At 39.7% G+C, this 19,936-nt stretch overlaps 1 protein-coding gene across 7 annotated transcripts in view; it reads left to right on the top strand.

Annotated features, from left to right (window-relative positions):
- The window catches only part of PHLDB2 (pleckstrin homology like domain family B member 2), a 98,430-nt gene extending 79,496 nt beyond the window's left edge, over positions 1 to 18,934 (top strand). For 5 of the 7 annotated variants that reach the window (XM_059720529.1, XM_019476182.2, XM_019476183.2 and 2 more), the window contains 7 exons: positions 2,701 to 2,736; positions 4,879 to 5,086; positions 7,919 to 8,009; positions 9,834 to 9,980; positions 12,062 to 12,281; positions 15,320 to 15,405; positions 16,299 to 18,934. In XM_059720529.1, the coding sequence (XP_059576512.1) occupies positions 2,701 to 2,736; positions 4,879 to 5,086; positions 7,919 to 8,009; positions 9,834 to 9,980; positions 12,062 to 12,281; positions 15,320 to 15,405; positions 16,299 to 16,439 (929 nt within the window). In that variant the 3' untranslated portion in view covers positions 16,440 to 18,934. The remainder of the gene's footprint in view (positions 1 to 2,700; positions 2,737 to 4,878; positions 5,087 to 7,918; positions 8,010 to 9,833; positions 9,981 to 12,061; positions 12,282 to 15,319; positions 15,406 to 16,298) is intronic. The other 2 variants (XM_006270575.4, XM_006270574.4) reach the window with 1 other exon arrangement.
- The last annotated feature ends 1,002 nt before the right edge of the window (positions 18,935 to 19,936 follow it).

Raw genomic sequence — 19,936 nt, 5'->3', positions numbered from 1 at the left:
CCCATACCCAGGCAGTCTAGGACTTGGGACTCCCCAGTAGGTAGCTCTGGGGGCCTGCACCCCCATACCTGCCCTTCAGCAGTGTGCTGCAGAGGAGGGCCCACACCAAAGTCCTGAGCTTCTTGGATTTGCTGTGCTGTGGGGAACTGCTCGAGTGTGTGGGTCCTTCTGCATTGCCCCTCGTTGCTCCTAGAGACGTGGTAGAGTGCCAATCTTTGCTCCAACGGAGAGGCTGTGTGTGTGTGCGTGCGTGTGTGTGTGGGGAGTGACTGCTGCTGCAGCCAGCATGCACGCACCCCAAAACTTCTGGGCTGGATTATATGGCCTGCTGAAGCGAAACTGCAGGACAAACTCCAAAAGGACCCAGGTTGACTCACGGCCACAGCCGACCCCACCACACGGCTTGACTCAAGCAGTGGACCATCAAAAGAAACAAAGGGAAAAAGCCAGCCCTATCCTCTAGGTCTGGGCTGCATGTAGCTTGGGTAACACAGTTCCACTGGGAGCAGAAAGTTGCTGCAATCTACATTACAGTCTGCAAAAGGTAGACTATCAGCCACCTGAGGAAGAGGAGAAAGTGAGAGGGAGACATGGAAGTCTACACAGTTAGAAACTTGTGCAGTTAGAAGGCTAGCTGGGACCCCACTGTCTCTATGGTGTTATGGAGCGGTCTCCAAAAGGAAGTCATCACGGTTCCATTGCTTGGGAGTTACAAAAGCAATAAATAGCTTAGTGTTGGCAGTCCTCAAGCATCAACTACCAGTATGATGCCTTGATAATGAATTGGTCATTCCCACCAGTAAGTTCTATGATGTCACTTTGCCACCCACTTGGAAAGCTTTTCTTGTACATTTTGTGTGTCACTTAAGCACTTTTATAAGTCTCAAATCTTGGAGCATAACTCATTTTACTTACAAACAATAGTCAGAATATCTTTTTCAAAAAACATGAGGCTTTAAAAAACACAATGTGACTTTTTATTTTATTTTTTTTCCCTCTTATTAAACAAAAAACAAAAGGAAAAAACAAAAAAGGTATGAGAACATTCTCTTATCTGGCTGTGTGTGTCCCTGAGATGCTTTCTTGAAATAATTAATATTAAGGGTCACTGTCAAGAAGTACCTGCAGAGCCATAGCCCAGGAATGTGCCTAATAATTTTAATTCCTAGCTTAGAAGTATGTAGGGGACCACAGAGCTGACTGTTCAATCAGCTGGCCTATTGTAATTGAATACATCAAAATAAATACAGCAGTGTCACTTGGGTTCCACTAAAATAAGTTTTAATATTTAGATGTTGATGTTTGCATTAAAAAAAAAAAAAAAAAGCAGAACACTAGAAAAAAGATGGCATTTTTAGCTCTGTATATAACAATATGTTAAAGAGTTTTTAAAAGCCCATTTTTTAAGAAAATTTGACAGTGCCCCTTTAGAAACTGCATGTAGGAAGCAGCTTATTCTAATTTCACCTCACTGTTACTCTGTGGTGATAGAATGATGTTTTTATGGCTCTAATACAACAGTGCTTTAAATTATCTGTTTTTGTGGTTGTTGATGTACTTTTTGACTTGGCAGTGTGGTTACTTTTTACTAAAGAAGCAAAACTTAATTTTGCTCTTTTGTTCTGATGTCAGTTTGCTCTAACAGCACAGTCTTTCAGGAAACGTGACCTCTAACTAAAAAAAAAATAGTAGTTTTGGTATCACACTTCGTGGCTGGGAATCTGAACGCCAGAAATTCTTTTAAGTAAAGGGTTGTGTTGATCCTTGTTGTCTCCTCCATAACCTTTTCCTTAGATATTTTTTTTAAATATCTAAACTAGAAGCTTTAAGTCAGTACTTCACTTTTCAGAGAATACTTTAATGCTGACTGGGGTATTTTTGTTTCTGACAAGATTTCTGGTGGCAGCTAATGAAAAGTTAGCTGGTCTTTAATTGGAAATAGGATGCTTGTGTGTTTGTTTTATTTTATTTTGGTGCCCCTAGTAGCTGGTACTGAACAGTGTTGGCAGTGTAAATAAACTGAACTGCCTGACTCATTAGGGCATGAAGAGAAGAGGAGAACATGGTATTATATTTTCTGTAGCTGAATGCATGTAGTAGTTCAGTGACCTACATACTATAGTACAAAGAATGAAATACTGTTGTTCGTTAGTTAATTATATTTGGAAAATTGAATAAACTTACCTAAAGGAACAATATTTAACATTTAATAAATGGAATATTTTCCCAGAAAATGGTGTTTATTATTTTAATTAGTGTTCATAGTTATGCATTTTCCTTTTCTCCTGTGTTACTTTTTTCTTTCCAGTTTAATGAGGACTCATAGTTATGTATTATCCTTTTCTTTAGCACTTTTTCTGCTATTCTTCATACAGTTAATGAATCTTGATTTCTCTTTGTGTGTGTGTGAAGGTAGGTGAACTGTAGGTGGCAAAAAGCATGCACACAACAGCTAAGACTCAATTTACCTTTGCTACCAATAGAAATCTTATGTTTCACTGTGTGTTGTAGATGGTGATGGTTGTTTTTTGCAGTGAAATGTAGCATATTTAATTTTTCAAGTAAAATGAAATGTTCGTAAGTAACTTGAATGAATGAACATGGATTTATAAATAATATGTCCATTAGAATAATATTTCTCCTTTTTATAATTTCTGTTTCTTTCTTTTGCATAATGAATAATTGAAAACCTTTTAAAAGGAGCAATTAGTCATTCCAAAGGTTCAAGTATTAAAGGTAATTTTATCAAATGTTGCAAATAACATCTTAGCAGCATTTTCTCATGACAGTGATAAAAACAAGCTACACATAATCTGTGTTCCATGGTGCAATTATCTATGGATGCTGACAGACATGAGGGGGAGAAAAAATAACATGGTTTACCAGAAGACCGGAAGAAGCAATGACTTAGTTTGATCTGGCTCCATAGCATCTGTATAGATTGGGTGCTTCAGTGGGGCTTTATGGCAATTTTATCTAAATCTGATTGAATCAGCTATTAGATAAAAGCCCTCTGAAATGCCTAATCTATACAGACATTGGGTGAGCCAGGTCCAACTAACATGATAACTTTTCTGGGCCTGCACTGGGCGTGGTGCAGGGGTGCACAGAGTTTAGATTGCTTTTTTCCATGTCTGGAAGTAGCCTATGAAAAATGAAATGTGTTTATGGCACTTAAAATCTACTAACCAGTTAACGTGAAAGTTTATTGTAATCTAATATCTCTTTAAGTAGCAGCTGCAATGCTATTAGCATCTCAGGGATCAGCATGCATTGTTTATGTGAAAGTATACAGCCGCTGAGTGGAAGGAGGGAGGGAGAAAATTAAGATGTGCATAGTGCATGCTTTTCTTAATAAACTAGTGTCATTAATGACGGGGTGAGTCATGCATTTTTCAGTTTTCTTTTTGAGAGTATTTTGGCTCTTCTTTTAACGAAAAAGAAGGCAACATCTTTTAGCTTTGTGAAATGGATTTTTGCTTACTCTGTCATATCTGAGAAACTATCAGACAGCAAAAAGAACTTGCGTGTACACACTGGACCAGCAGAAACATGTTCCCAATTCGAGATGATATTTCTATATTTAGTGGTAGTGTAAAAATGACATTGTAGTCATAAGAATCCAGAAATTATGCTAGAGGCAAGGATTTCTTAGGGTGATATCTTTTATAGGACCAACAGTTGGGAGAGATGCTGCCTACACACATTCAAATAAGCTGGAAGAATGGGGGGCCCCATGCACACTCTACAGGCTTCCTTAGTCTGCCTGGTAACAGATCACAGCAGCTCATAAGGCAGCCCTAATTGGTTGACTTATTTCATGCTCACCCTATATTTCCATATAGTATAATCTGAGGGGTTGTGAAGGGAAAGTGTTCTGGAGCAGCAGAGTCCAGCGAGCAACACGCTGTCTCCTGGGTGGGGTGAAGCTGAGAAACCACAGACATTCGCTCTTCCAGGAGAAACTATGAAAGACCAGAGTCAGACAAGCTTTTGAATGCAAGACGTTCTTCATCAGGTCTGAGCACAACAAGCCCAGCCCAGCATAGTAAAGAACAGTTGTGGGAGGAGGTGAGAAATTGCCAGAGAAAGCAGAAGACAATTAGCAGAAAAAAAGAAGTTGAATACTGAGGAAGCAAAACCTATCAAAAAGGAGAAGGGTCATTCTTGCCTTTCATGTGTGGAAAGAATTCAGAAGTCAGGTAAATTATAATATGCCATAAAGCCAATATCATTGTTTAGTCATTGATTATTAGGACTTTTATAGATATACTGCGGGGGGGCTTTAATTAGCCCAGCTCTGCGAGCTGCACTAATTAAAGCACCTGAAGCATCATGTGTATCACCATGCTGAAAAATGGTGGTAGGGCTCTTTGAACTAAAGCTTGTTGAATAAGCTTTGGTTTAAAGCACCCCACTTCCATTTTTCAGCATGGGGGCACTGATACACGTGACGCTGGAGTCTGTTGGAGCAAGGTAATTACCATGCTCCAGCAGACTTGTTTAATTGAGCCTGTTCTGACTCAATGTAATTATAGCGCATCGGAGCAGCCTCCCTGCATGTGCGTAGGAGCCCTTAGTGTCCAGTCAGCTTATGAATCTTTCTTCCCAAGCTCACTTTTTAAAGGCATTAAGTAGATTTCCCTTGAGTAGAAGGATAGTGAGGTCAGAGAGGGAGTAGTTGTTCTGAAAATGTGCTCCTAATGGCGTGTGTGTGAGTTTCTCTCTCTATCCTTTATATTCTTTCGTGAAAGTTAATTCTGGTGCATAGCTGCTGTTTAGTTTCACCCATGTAGTTGCCAAAAAGTTTCCAAAACATTTAAGTGTTAACAATTAGATGAAACTGTAATTTATAATTTTGCCTTTTTTGTTCTGTAGGGTATAATCATCAACATATATGTGAAGAACAAAGACAGAAGTCTCCTGAATTCTACAGCAGAACTGCATCTGAATCTAATGTGTATTTAAATAGCTTTCATTACCCTGATCACAGTTACAAAGATCATGCTTTTGATACATTAAGCTTAGATAGTTCTGACAGTATGGAGACCAGCATATCTGCATGTTCACCTGATAATATTTCCAGGTAAATAATGTTAACTCCTGATTTAAAAAAGAAACATTTGTAAACATTTAAGATAAAGGATCATTTATTCATATTGAATATAGGGCCACAGAAACGTTCTGCTTACCTTTTATATTGGAAAAAAGATTTTACTAGCTGGGTGAGAAAAGAAGTACCACATTTATTCCAGTCATAAATGACTCTGAATTTAAGACAACCCTCCAATAATTAGATTCTATACCTGGAAGATTATAAAGTTGTTTATTGGGGAGGCCAGGGCCAGAATCAGTGGGAGAAGTGGATAGTGAGGGGAGGGTGGGAGGGGGAAAGGTTATGCAGTCTTCCCTGTGTTCTGTCCACCATAATCCCGCTTCCCCACTGCACGAGCCACGCCAGCTTGGAGCAGGCAGTGACTCAGCTCTGACTTCAGTCCCAAGCCCAGAGCCAAAGACTGAGCTGAACCACCACCTACTCTAGGCCCAATAGTCAAATCCAAGATTTTGAATGGGAAAAAAACTTTGTCTTGGATGAGTAAATAGGGTTTACTGAAACCGGTTTCAGCCATTTTGAAAGTGGTTTATGTGCCCTGAACTTCTGTTGTGTTAGATTTGAACCGGTTTTTGATCATTTATATCTGTTTATGTGTAATTTCTATCCCTAGCCAAAATGGCTGAAACTGGTTTAAGATCAGCCTGAACAGATGTAGTATCAGACTTAACTGGTTTAGGTTAAATTGGCTTATTGGACTTCTGTCCCAGATCCCCTCCAGATTCAAGTTAATTCACAGTACCCCAGCATCCCAGAATGCTTTGCATCTCCCCTGCGACACCCCCCCCCCCCCCGCCCCAACTCCTTGCCAGGTAGGCAGGCTAGCTTTTGCCCAAGCCATCTGCTTCAGCCTAGCAGGGGTGTGTGCTTTAGCACCCCCGTACTTTTGGCCTGGGCCACTGCAGGCATATGGCTGCATTTCTGGAATCAAAAGTGAATGTCTGTTCACTAGCTTCTTGGTTCAATCTATGCAGCTTAGACTGACCTGCGAAGATTGAATATATTCAGCCGTAGGCTTTTTGACCGTCTGTACTTAGCCCAGCTGTTCTCAGAACTACTTGTAGACAACCCTTTCCCCTGTTACTGTACTGTTCCAGTGATAGGATTTTGGACAGAGATGAAAGAGCTATTTGGGTAGTGTCAGAAAGTAAGCGGATACCATCAATGAAATGCAACATCATCACAATATTAGGACCTCTATTCCAAGGACAGCTTTTTGGCTGTCCTGTTATGTTTCTGTAGCATCTGTTTCCTGTGAGAGAGCAATTTGAGGATCAACCCTTTACTTTCCTCTTTTATTGTTGATGTGCTCTTCTTTTATAGGTATATATGTACATAGCTTCAGATGCTATAGGCTTTTTAATAAATATGCAGTGATTCTGATTCTGGGCTGAGTGGCACCTCATCAAGAATAATTATACAGTGATTTTTTTTTCATTACACTTGCTAATGGTATGCCAGTTTGGCTGATACTGACTTGCTGCACTCTGATTCCCTTTGAGAAGGTTGCCACATGCTTAGCCTGCCAAGAGGCCAGCATGTAAATGTAAGTTTTGGTCTGAGAGGTTGAATGTACCAAAGGGAATTAAGTACCAAAGTTTTCATCTGATTTCTTTAGCATCTGAACACTGAATTCCTTCAAGCTCTTTTTGGAGATCACAATCTGAATATTTTTAAACTTCTACTTGGTGCTGTTATGAAGAAAACTCACTAGATAAAGCAGGAGGCCTACTGCTGACAGAATCCCAGTCCCACAAAGAGTAAGAACATATTAAGTGCCATACTGGGCCATAGCAATGGTCCATCTAGCCCAGTACCTATGCCTCCAAAAGCAAACCTCAAAAGCATAATATTTCCCTGTCACTATAATCAGAAGTGAATGCTATGCAGGGAAAACATCGAACTGGGTATCTCTAGAGACTAGCCCTATTCAATACCTTCCCTGGCATCTACAGTTTTTTGGTTTAGAGATGCCAGAGAAAACATCTCCAAGAATCAGAGGCATATGCTGAGAGATAAATGTATGGTCTTATAACTGTTCTCTACCCTAGACATATATTTGGATTTCTTACAACTTGTTCCTGTCTCCCCTGTTTCACTTTACTCTGACTGTAAACATGATAATTAATACCAAGTTTGATACAGACTCTCCCTATTGCCTGAAGAAGGGTATTTGTGCCCAAAAGCTTGCAAAGAACAATTTTTCCAACTATTTAGTTGGTGTAATAAAGATATTGCATCTACCAAAGAACCTTGCCTGCTTGTATTCTTAGACCAACACGACCACAACCAACAAGCCTAAAGTTTGACAGTACAAATGAATCATTTCATTGCACTTTAGTCTATGTATAATATAAACTGCTTCCTAAAATTATTCATGTCAGGCCATCTGCCAGTCAAAAGTGGAAAAATCCCCCAAAAGTTGTTTGAAGTTGTGTGTCACAGCACAAGGGTCCAGGAGTTTTGAATCCAGGTCACCAAGGACCATTAATCATTTGGATACATTACTCAGTACAATATGAAAGAAAGAGTAGCTCCTTTTCTGTTCTGTAGAGATGGAAAACTACAGGGAGTGGAGAAGATGCATTTTTAGACTCTTGGGTCTACATCTGGGGCATCTCTAGATGTGAGAGTATGTTTATTAATGGAGTATACAATACTTTGTGCATTACTATAAATGGTGTGAGCTGTGCTATATTAGACCATAACACTGTCAACTCTTCCTAAATTATCCAGTTACATCTGTACCCTGTAATTTCAAACAAAAAGGACTTGCTTAAAGTTTTCATTTTTCACTTATTGCAGTGCCAGCACTTCAAATGTTGCAAGAATAGAAGAGATGGAGAGACTTTTGAAACAAGCTCATGCTGAAAAAAACCGACTGCTGGAATCCAGGGTAATTTAAGAATGTATAGAACAGGAAAATTAGCAGATGCTCTTGTTCTTATCATACACGTTTCATTTTGTCATTATATTTTAAGTGCTTTTGTTCAACAGAGCTGTACAGAATTCCTCCTCTGCTTCTCCCATAATTATCCCACTTCCACCCCACCACCCTAAAAACCTGTGCCAGCTGCCATCTTTGTAGATGAGGACTGGAGGGAACTTAATAATGTGCTTTCCTCTGCTAGAAGAGATGCTGATGAGAAGCACTTGCTTGTCCTATCCCTCTAAGATCCTAGCTAGAGTCCAGAAACAAGATACCAGCCCCAGGGATTGAACCAGTGTACCTCAAATGGCAGGATACTTTTGGCAGGTTAATCTGAGCACTGAAATCAATTAGACCTTGTCAACCAGTCAACTGTTTATAATACCAGTATGTAGGATGAGGAGTGGAGTCTAGTATGAAGAAATTATGTTGTTCATATGTAGTTTAAATATAACTCAGTTCTTTTAATAGCAAGTTACTTTCTTCTATCACACTGTTTAATATGGCTTTGCCTATACTGTTATTAGAATCAGGTAGCTACTAATAAATGTCACCAGAGTCTAAGCACAATCGTCATTAACATGGACTTCGATATTTATCTATTTGAGAACTGTGTTGTATTGAATTTATGCAGTCAACTTTACTCCTCGGGTTTCCAGTTGTCCCCCTACCCCCCTTAAAATGTCACTGTTGTCTTAGATCTATTCTACATAGATCACCTATGTTAATTCATTATCTGCAGGATTCTAAGTCTTATGCCCTAAGTTTTGTTTTGGGTCTTTTTTGTCCAGAAAATATATAGGTATATTATACCCAGTGTCTGCCCCTCCCCTCCCGACGTACCTTTCCCTGCCTGCCCCCAGCCACTCAGCCGCCACCCCCTACCACCTACTTCCCCTACTACCACATGCCATGCTCCCAGATGGCACTTCATTAGGTCCCACATTGATCCCTAGCTTAGCAGGGAGCCAAGGAGTGGTGTGGGAATTAGCACAGAGCAAAGGACAGCAAGACCCTCACTGTCTTCTGGCTACATCCTGTGTCCTGTTGCTCTCTCTGAGCCCGGGAGCAGCAGGGGAATTAGTGCAGAACCAGAGTGCGGCAAGGGAATGCTATTCTCAGATCTCAGGCTAGATGCAGCTAGGGAATGCCGCTCACGGCTCTTGGGCTGCTCTCTGGCTCTGGGCTGATTCCCTTACTGCTTCCTGGCCCAGCCTGGAATTGGAGGAATCAGCCCAGAGGCAGAGAGCAGCACAGGACTCAGCTCCATTATAGGATGAAGTTTAATTTTTCCCATGGAAAAATGGGGAAAAAAACTTGTCTTAGAATTGAGTAAATATGAGTAGGTGGTGTGTGTATGTTTATTTGTATATGTTTTTTTTTCTTCTTGAGAGTCACAAAGGAGTTTATTGGAGTTCTTAGTGGGCATGTCTACACGTGCGCGTTTACCGCACAGTAACTGAAATTACTGCTCAGTAGGGGCATGTTTCTACACGTGCACACCCATACTGCACAGTAAATATGGCAATTTATGCTCAATTAATTATTGTGCAGTAACGCTGTGTGTGGATTGAATTGGGACTGACTTTAGTCCCAAGTCAGTCCACACACAGCGTTAATGCGCTTTAACTCTTGCACATGTAGACACCAGCCTATTCCCACTTACTGCGCAGTAAAGATAGCAAAAATGCATGTGTACACACGCCCTGTGGGATCAAATTGTTTTTAATGTTTAGCAGGTATAATTTTACCTGGCCTGTAACTGACATTTGCTTGTGCTATGATATTTAGGAAAGGGAAATGGAAGCTAAAAAAAGAGCACTGGAAGAGGAAAAACGTCGCAGAGAACAACTAGAGAAAAGATTAGAAGAAGAAACTAGTCAGAGACAAAAATTAATTGAAAAAGAAGTCAAAATACGTGAGAAACAAAGAGCACAGGTATGCTGTTTATCGTGTATGGCTGTATAACATGGGTCTGTCTATATAGATAGCAAACTTACATGGCAAACTTCTACAATAATGAAAAGGAGGAAAGGGGCTTCTGAATGTAGTTGGCTGGCTGCATTACTGTTAAATCAATTAATATTATGCTTTTGAGGTTTGTTTATAATGTTGATTATAGGTTGGGTTATCTAGAATCTTGCATTGTCTTTTTAGCTGTTTAAATCTGAATAAACATTAGTGTTTATTTCTAGCTTCCATCAGCATTGTAAATACACTATATTAATCCTAATGGGTTTGTTGTTGAACCTGTGTATTTGATTTATGAATTTGAATTGAATTTATAAAAAGTAAGCAAACTCTCAACTACGAAAGTCTGCATCATCTCTGCTGCTTTTGCTTTGTTCACATCCAAGTCCCAATCCCAGCAAGACACAGCATACATTTTTTGACCGTCCTTATTAGCTATGACAAGAGACTGAGTTCTGTGTCTAATAAGTGTATGGGAGGCTCCATTTCCCACACTCCTGCCAGGCCAGCAGTAATGGCTTACCTCTGTGTCTAGTTCTGTCCCATAAGGGATATGCCTGACTGTTCATTGTATTCCAAACAGGTGGACTAGACACTAATTATAATTAATTCTTTACAATTCTGTGTTCAGATATGCTGTAAAAGAACTTATGTAGTGCAGTTCATTTCCATCCTTGCCACTTCTACCTTTTAAAGTAATTATACTTTGCATTTGTACAGTATTTCCCATAACTGTTCCAAGTACTTGAAAAACAATAATGGGAGATAATTGAACTAACTCATTTATAGACAGGGAGAGAATGTGGCACAAGTTAACCAACTTATGTCAACTCACCCAGATAAATTTAGTTGTTCCCCTCATCCTCGCCCCCCCTCCCCTCCCCAACCTGCTACCGGTATCATATTTACTTGAATCCAAAGTGAGGTTTATTTTTCCCTTTCAACATGGGAAAGAGATGCCCTCACCTTGGATTCAGGGGAGAAGAGGAAGGAGGCAGATGGCTGCTGCAGCTCCAACTTCAACCCCAAAGCTGGGTTGGGGCTGGAATTGGAACCACAGCAGTCTCTGCTTCCCACCCCTGCCTACACCCACCCTCCCCCACCAACCTCTGCCTCCCCCCAGCCACTTATTGTCTGTCACAGCTCCAGCCTATTCTGGCCTGGGGCATGGAGCACATGGAAGCTCCAGCCCTGGCCCAGCCATGCAGCAGCAGCAATCATGGCCCCAGCTCCAGCATCCTGGGGTTGGAATTGCTGCTGTGTGGCTGAGTCAGAGCCAGTGCTTCTACGTATTCTGTGCCCCAGGCCCGAATAGGGCCACCATCAAAACTGACAGTATGCAACAGTGGGGCAGGTTGCAGGGAGCACAGGCACCAGGGGACATAGGTACAGAGGGGCAGGCAAGGAGTGGGGAGGGGGAGACAGTGGATGCAGGCACCATGGGAGGCAGGCAACACGGGGGACAAGTGGTGGAGCGACGGGGGGCAAAGAGGTAGAGGTCAGGCCACTTGCCCCATCTGCCCCCCTACCACCTGACCCTCCCTACCACTGCTTTCTCCACTACAGCAATGATGGGGGGCAACTTATGATGACCCTCCCTCCAATAATTAGATTCTACATATGGAAAATTATAACACATTTTACATGCATAGAATCTAATTATTGGAGCTTGTCTTAAGTTCAGATCATCTTGGATTCAGGTGAATGTGGTATTTACACCTATAGATCTGTGCTTTAATCCCCAAACATCCTTGTTTTGCTTTGGTCTTCATCTTAGCAATTTACTTACCTGATGATTCCAAGCAACCAATATTCTTTCCTGATGAATTTATTCCTATTTAAGCATTCAAGACGTCATACAGTTACTCATCGCAAACTTCTTAAGCGTCTGTTCTTTTAAGAGTATATAAAGCTGCAACATAGGAGTTAGTTTTCGCTACCTTCATCCTTTGATATTTTGTGTTGCTTTCATGTTTACTCATTTACAGCACGTAAAAAGAAAAAAAAAGATACAAGATAGAGATTTATTCTTTTCTGCTCTCTGGCAGGCCCGTCCCTTAACTCGCTATTTGCCAATTAGAAAAGAAGACTTTGATCTACGAAGTCACATTGAAACAGCTGGACACAACATTGAAACCTGTTACCACATCTCACTGACTGAGAAGACATGCCGAGGCTTTTTGATTAAGATGGGAGGAAAAATTAAAACATGGAAAAAACGATGGTTTGTTTTTGACAGAAACAAGAGAACATTTTCATATTATTCAGGTAGGTTTGGGGCTTATATACCTAGGACTGATTGTTAGAGAACCATTCTTCTGTTGTCATGCAGGGTGGTCACATCATTTTCCTAATTTTATTGATTTGTATTTGTTCATGTTGTGGATACTTGGAAAGTCTGTGGTCAGAACAGGATCCCATTAAATTAATAAGCTTGGTGTTATGTAACCACAGTTGACACGTTCCTTTCCAAGCAAAGGAATATCTTGGATAAAATAGGACATCTCCACTTCTTCATGGGACACTTTATTAAAAGCATGTATTGTTGTATGGATGGGGCATAAAGTGTGAATTAAAAACAAATGGGAATCTTATCAGGGGATAAGGCACAACGCCGCACTTATCGAAAACATAAGACAAGGAAATTAAGGACAACAACAAAAAGGTGGTGTTTCTTCTTTCATACACTCACACATACATACTCATACACTCGCATACATACCCATTTATTCACATACATACAAAAAGAGACAGTCCTGCAAATATTAAGGTATTACCAGTCCTTAAAATGCTCGGGTTAGCTTGGTGGCCAGCCAAGTTAACCACGAGAATGAAGCCAGGTCTTCTTGGACATGTACCAATGCTGCTGCTGCTTCTGTGCAGGACAGACCCAAAGCGTCTTTGTTCTTGTCCATCTTTATAGTGATTGTTCCCCATATAAGTCTATGGGTCTTGCTGTGTCACATCCCCTCAGTGACAAAATGATCCTCCTCTTCTGTTGTGATGTTATGATTGCCAGACTCTTCAGGCTTTAGTCTGCAATTTCTTCCATCTGTTGTCAGCAATTTCTTCAGCCATTGGAACAAAACATGATCTTGTATTTTGTAATTTTTAACTGATAATCTTGGACATTGTTGTAACCTTTGACTGTTAAATCACAGAAGGCTATTTCTATCCTTCTAGTCTGAGGTGCAAGACAGACTGTCTCAACATACGCATTTCCACATGTACTGTTTATTCTTTCATTACCTCTTTTCAAACGTCCCAGACATACCACAGGCCTTGCATATACGCTATACTATGTCTCTTATACTATATGTAACCTACAAAATCATAAAACAAAATGACTGTTATACTTATGCTAAGCAATGTAAAAATCAAAACAGAGTCTCAACTAGGGCTAAATTACAGTTATTTGAGCAAACTAAAACGGATCTTGGTTACACAAAAATTAACAAAGGAGTGAAGGATGTTATAAAGGCAATATCAAGAGTATATAAAGACAAAGTAACTTTAGCTCAATAGTATTTAACATTGGTGCTGGAAATGTTTTTTTTTCCAAATTGTGCAGTCTATCTTTTGGAAATAATTGGTGCCTGTATTCATTAAATATGCAGAAAAATTCCATAAGATTTACAGCAGTAGTTGATATCAATTATGAAAAATGCAAACATTAATTTTACTTTTAACAGTATCTGGTTTATTCATTAGCAAATGAATAAACCACTGGATATAGTGTAGAACTCCCATCTGGTATTGATTTTTAAAAAGTAGTTAGTTTATAGTTACCAGCTTCAGTTTTGAGTAGTACAGCTGCTGTAATATAATTTCAGTTACCAAAAAAAAAACTTTTCATTGTCTTGAGGATTCGAGCCATCAAACATTTCATTCAAATTTTATACCAGCTAAACAGAAATGCAGCTGTGGGTATGAGTTAGAAGCTGTGACTCAAAAAACATTTTGCATTTCGAAAATATATATATTTATGCTATAAATGTATAGTATATGGCTCTCACATAATCACATCTTTAGGACTCCAAGTATACTGAAAAAATAATAGACACCAAAACCTTCAACTTAGCGTAGCAAGTAAAATGTGTTTATTTCCTGACTTGAAAATGATACAGAACTTTCCTGGAACAGAGTTTGTGCATGTATAGTTTGAGCCTTGGATATTTCATTTTCAGGGTGACGTTTGTCCCAAAACTATGAGAACAGTTTCTGTACTCCAAGGCAACGTGCGTTTGTAAAGCCAGACTTAAAGCTTCCCATTTTAGGGCAAAATTGCAGGCACATGTAATATACCTTACACATTCTGTGTGGTTGTGTCTTCATATACAACAGGAATAAATCACAAAAGAGTGGCCATTAGGGCTGCACCCACATGAGCACAGACATTTGGTTCCCTGGGACAACTAGCAGAGGGACATGCCTGTGCCACACGCCCTCTCGAGTGTGGCAGGTTACCCTGGCTGGGGTGGGGGAGGCTGGGACCAGCGTTGAGTGGCTCCACCAGCCTTAATGGGGCCCTGGGGGCCTCCTAGGGCCGCAGCAGCAGCAATCTTGCCACTCAGAGCCTGGCTGGCAGACAGTGTGTGGCTCTGGCTGGCCAGGCTCTGGTTTTGAGTGGCGTGCATTGCCCCCATGTGTGCCACTTTGGGTTTTTGGTATTTTCTGCACGAGGCTTTTGACCCCTGGATATCCAGTGGGGTCAGTAGCGAGGCGTATAGCTGAATATGTGGTGTATGGCATTGCAGGGGTGTGTGTGTGTGTGGTGCCACATACCACACGGCTGTGTTCGTCTGGACACTACCTTGGAGAAAATCTGTGCAGAAAATCCAGATTGTTTTCTTTTTTAATTTTTTTTTTCCATATTTAATTCTGCTTATTAAAGTGACGCAAAACACTAAACCTCTCTTTGATCTCTTCCTGCCACCATTACTACAGTAGTGTTTCAGAATCACCTGAATTTGTTTATATCATTGTTGACTAAAAAGACCAATTTTTGTTTTAAGCTTTAGAGGTTTCACAAACAGGAAGGATATTTTCAAATTATAAAAAGTATTTGGCAATTTCTTTAAAAACAGAATTGCTAAGTGTCAGTTTTCTAAGATTTTTCTCTCTACTGCAGCAATTTTGGCTGTTACCTTGCTAATCTATGATAAATAGTCTATTCAAATAGGGAGGATGGGGTGGGGGTGCTTGCCCAGTCAATGTGACTTTCTGAGTGACCATACACAGCCTTCTAACCCTTCAGTCATTCTGGTTTATTATTCATGTCAGTTTTCAAAACTCTGTCATTGCAGACAAACATGAAACTAAATTAAAAGGAGTAATATATTTCCAAGCCATTGAAGAAGTCTATTATGATCACTTAAAGAATGCTTATAAGGTAAACTTCATTATTGTTGTTTTTGGGGTTTTTTTGTTTTTTATCATTCAGTAACATCTAAAATGTTAGTAGCTATATAGCTATAAGAATACACATGCCCTGCAAGCTGGCAGTTTTAATAACAACAACACACACACACGGTGCAGATGGGTATAGATGTGTACAGACTGTGTGGCCAAAGACTGGCACACTTTATCTTGACAGTTCTGTGTAAAATGACACAGGAAATAAAAGAGAGACAGTTGATCTGACAAGGGATGCGCTGATATTTGGGCACAGGGCTGGGAAGCAGCTGCCCTGGAGAAAGGACAGTTTTCCCACCCCTTGCTGTCTGGGCTGACCAGGAGCAATTTGCTTCTGGTCAGCAGTCTACATATGTGCTACTGTACAGTAGTTACTGCATGATTGATCTACTACCTGTGGGCGTTTATACATGTGTTCCGGGAGACATGGAGGTGCACTTTAATTACAGCAGCTCTCAGAGCCTCTGTAACTAAAGTGCCCAGAGCGTCACACATCAGCGTCCCTGTGCTGAAAAATGGCAGCAGGGGGGCTTTAACTAAAGCTTGTCACTGGAACCTCAGTGCACGTGTATAGGTGCTGTGTATTTAGTAGTAGGCAACCACACAGTAGACTACTGCGCAGTAAATGTGAATGTGTAGACAGTGGCGCTTTACCACACAGTAAAGCATAACATGTAGATATGACCACAGAGTATCTACACACTCACTCCCAACACCTCTCCATTTCCCCTACACATAGCAGGAGCTAAGCAAATCCTGAGTAAGGCAGGACCTAACGCATCTTTTTTTTCTAGTATCTGTAACTTGATTTCATTTAATCATTTGAGCTTTTATCTTTCTCTTTCTTTTTTTTTGTTTTTTTGTTTTTAGAGTCCTAATCCATTACTCACTTTCAGTGTTAAGACACATGACCGGATATATTACATGGTTGCCCCAACACCAGAAGCCATGAGGATATGGATGGATGTAATAGTTACAGGAGCAGAAGGCTACACACATTTTATGTTATAAAATCAAGTAACAGCTCATTCATGGGACATACTGCAATCATCTTATGCATTTAACCATATGCAATCAAGTTTTGGTATTTTTCACAAGTATCCTCCCTATGATGTGCATGCAAGCTCTGAAAATGAAAGGGTTTATGAACGCATTGAAAAGGGGGACTGGTTGCTTACTTTAGTTGCTAATTATGGTAACAAAAGAACTGAAGTTGTAGAAGGATCATTGTGCACCCACATGGATAACCAAGTTGACTTAAACATAGTGTTTTGATTGAATGGTTATTTCTTACAAATTCTCCTACACAGAAAGTGTGCTTATAAACTCATACTAAACAGTTTACAAAATGGTTTGTGTGTGCTCATTGATATGCAGATGTTTTAGTAATGGAACAGAAAGGTATAATAGCATATATTTTAATATGCAGTAATTGACATTTATAAGTGATTAGCTGACTTTTTAAATTTCTTTCACTTAAGTATTTTTTTAATAAAAAAGTAGCCCGACAGTACATGCAGTTCTTACCTTAGTAGTTAAGTGTATTACTACCAAGCCAAAGATTTACATGATTCCTCTTCAGGAATGATTTCAAATTATTAGCTGCGCTTTAGCTTTCTGTAGTGGAACAATGCCATTTTCCCCTAAATTTTAATATAATTCTATTGCTACAGTATTCTTAAATTACCAGTGGCACAAACTGTATGTATAAAGCCACTTCAGCTCAGGAACAAAAAGCAGCAGTGTAACTTTTATAGAACAAGGTAAAATTGAGCTGAAACAAGAATATCAGCTAAACTAGAGGCATTCTGAGCTCCACATGCTGAATACACTATGTTGATTCTTTGTCTGGATCTTTAAGCAATTTTGGTCTCATACAACTAAGTCTTGCTATCAATATGATTCTAATCCAATGGTTCTCAACCTCCGTTAGACTCAAGGCACCACTCAGAAAATGCCAGCTCTTACCTTTCACTAATTTTTTTGACTATGGAAAAATGACAAGCTCAAAGAACTCGGATCACAACAGGTCATCATGTTTTTGGCACTATGGATTCCTGTGTGAAAACTCTGAGTTTATCTTGTAAAACATATGTAGGTGTTTGCACACCCAACAGTACTAATACTGTGCAGCACCCCCTAAAAGTATCTTAGAGCATCCCATGGTGCTACAACACCCTGCTTGAAAATCACTAATCTTAAATGGCTTTTCTGGATGCCTATACACATGCTTAGGAGTGGGAAGTAGGGTTTTAATTAAAGTGGTTTCCGGAGAGCTGCTCTAACTAAAACGCCTCACTGTCGCATGTATTAACCCCCTGTACTTTTAAAAATGGCTGTGGAACACTTTATCTCAACCTCATTTGACAAGGTTTAAATAAAGCACCCCTACAGCCATTGTAAAACACAAAGGAGTTTATACACTTGACAGTGAGGCTATGCTGGAGCATTCTAATTAGAATGTGGAACAGACTCGATTAATCAAGTCTGCTCTGATGCATTCTAATTAGAATTTAAACCAGTACATGTATAGGCAGCAGCTTCTGTGCCTAAATCTAAGACAGTTGAACATGATGTGGTGACCTCAGTGATACCAGTGGCTGATTCTACTGAAGTCACTGCCTGAACTCTTATTGACTTAAGTGAGGCAAGTATTTTAAGGAGCAAATTTTTCAAGGTAGGCGTTGGCTTAGAATTTGGTTATGTTATACAGTAGGTTAGAGCTGAAAGGGGTCAAACCCTAAGTGTGTGCTAAGCAGTAATATAAACACAAAACTTAACTATGAAAAGTGACAACCCCCCCACTTTTTTTTTAAACAAAAGAGGATAAAAGGATCTGTATGTTAAACTGGATACGTTCCTTGCAAATATTCTTCTATTTTAAATCTTTTTCTCACCCTTGATAATTGTTGTGTAACAATAAAATATTAATGAATGGAACCTAAACTTAAAGGAAATCTTTTATATAATTTTATGAAGTTTTTAGTATTCTGGATTTTTGTGTGCCATAATGAACATGTAATTGAAGCAGACAAAATAATGACCTACCTCCCTCCAAAAAAGATAATGGCATTTGATTAAGCAAATTGAAAGCTGAAAGCAGAAATAAATATGCTTACTCAATATATTGAACGATTTAAATTTCAGTATCTGGCATGTACAGGTATGAAATAGTTTTTTGTGGTATACACAGGTCACACAGTTCTAGAAGTATATTATTAGATGTGACATGCACCAGATTTGACATGAATCCTGAAAGATTGAATTTATCACAAAGGATAATGTTTCTCTTCTGTGCAGATCACAACTACAAGAATCTTGTAATCTAATGAGATTAAAACATAAAAACAAAATCAGAAATGAATTACTTTGGTTTCTGTAATTATATATTTTTTTCTGATGTACCTTGATTTTACTTCTAAGTATGGTTACACAAGTTTTCTAATTGAGATTTTTGTATCCTGCATGATGCAATGAAGATGGTAAAATAAATGTTTTTAAAAAGATGTTTCTTTTTGGAATTTTTAATAGTAGTGGTTGTTCTTTTCATTATGGAATATTTTTGCCTTTCTTTTCAGTATAATTATTTGTATTGCACATATTTTTAATACTGAGGATAAATTTAAAAAAGAAAAGCTATTTTACAAATCTTCCATAAAATAATTATGGGGAAAATAAGTATAGATTTAGTAGTCCCACCCTTTTCATATACCCTTTTCATATACCTTCATTAATCTGGCTTCTTTATATAATATAATACATTTTACGCTGAATAAATTTGTGAATTTCCAGTCCTGGAAACTAAGGATTAAAATGGGATTCTATGAATTCCCAGGGCAGCCTGCGGACTAAAAGGGGGGCATATAAAAAGTGGAAATGGGGAGAGATTACCAAAGAAGAGTATACCTCCTCTGCTTGCACTTGTAGGGAGGCAGTTAGACGGGCCAAAGCTACCATGGAGCTGAGGATGGCATCCCAAGTAAAGGATAACAAAAAAATATTTTTTAGATATATAGCGAGTAAAAGGAAGGCCCAGGGAGGAATAGGACCCCTACTAAATCAGCAGAAGCAATTGGTGACGGACAGGAGGGACAAGGCTGAACTCCTCAATGAGTTCTTTGCCTCAGTGTTCCTAAGTGAGGGGCAAGACAAGGCTCTCACTGGGATTGTAGAGGCAGCAGAAAGGCACCAGACTGCCATGCGTAGACCCTGAGATGGTGCAGAGTCACTTGGAGCAACTGGATGCCTTTAAGTTGGCAGGCCCGGATGAGCTCCATCCGAGGGTACTGAAGGCACTGGCTGACATCGTTGCACAGCCACTAGCGGTAAATATTTGAACACTCATGGCACATGGGCCAGGTCCCGGAGGACTGGAAAAGGGCCAATGTGGTCCCCATTTTCAAGAAGGGGAGGAAGGAGGACCCAGGCAACTATAGGCCAGTCAGTCTCACCTCCATCCTAGGCAAAGTCTTCGAAAAAATTATCAAGGCTCACATTTGCGAGAGCCC

This window comes from Alligator mississippiensis, chromosome 1 (assembly GCF_030867095.1).
Source record: "Alligator mississippiensis isolate rAllMis1 chromosome 1, rAllMis1, whole genome shotgun sequence".
Lineage (NCBI taxonomy): Eukaryota > Metazoa > Chordata > Crocodylia > Alligatoridae > Alligator > Alligator mississippiensis.
The sequence above is the reverse complement of the archived record's forward strand: the minus strand, read 5'-3'. Positions and strand labels throughout refer to the sequence as shown.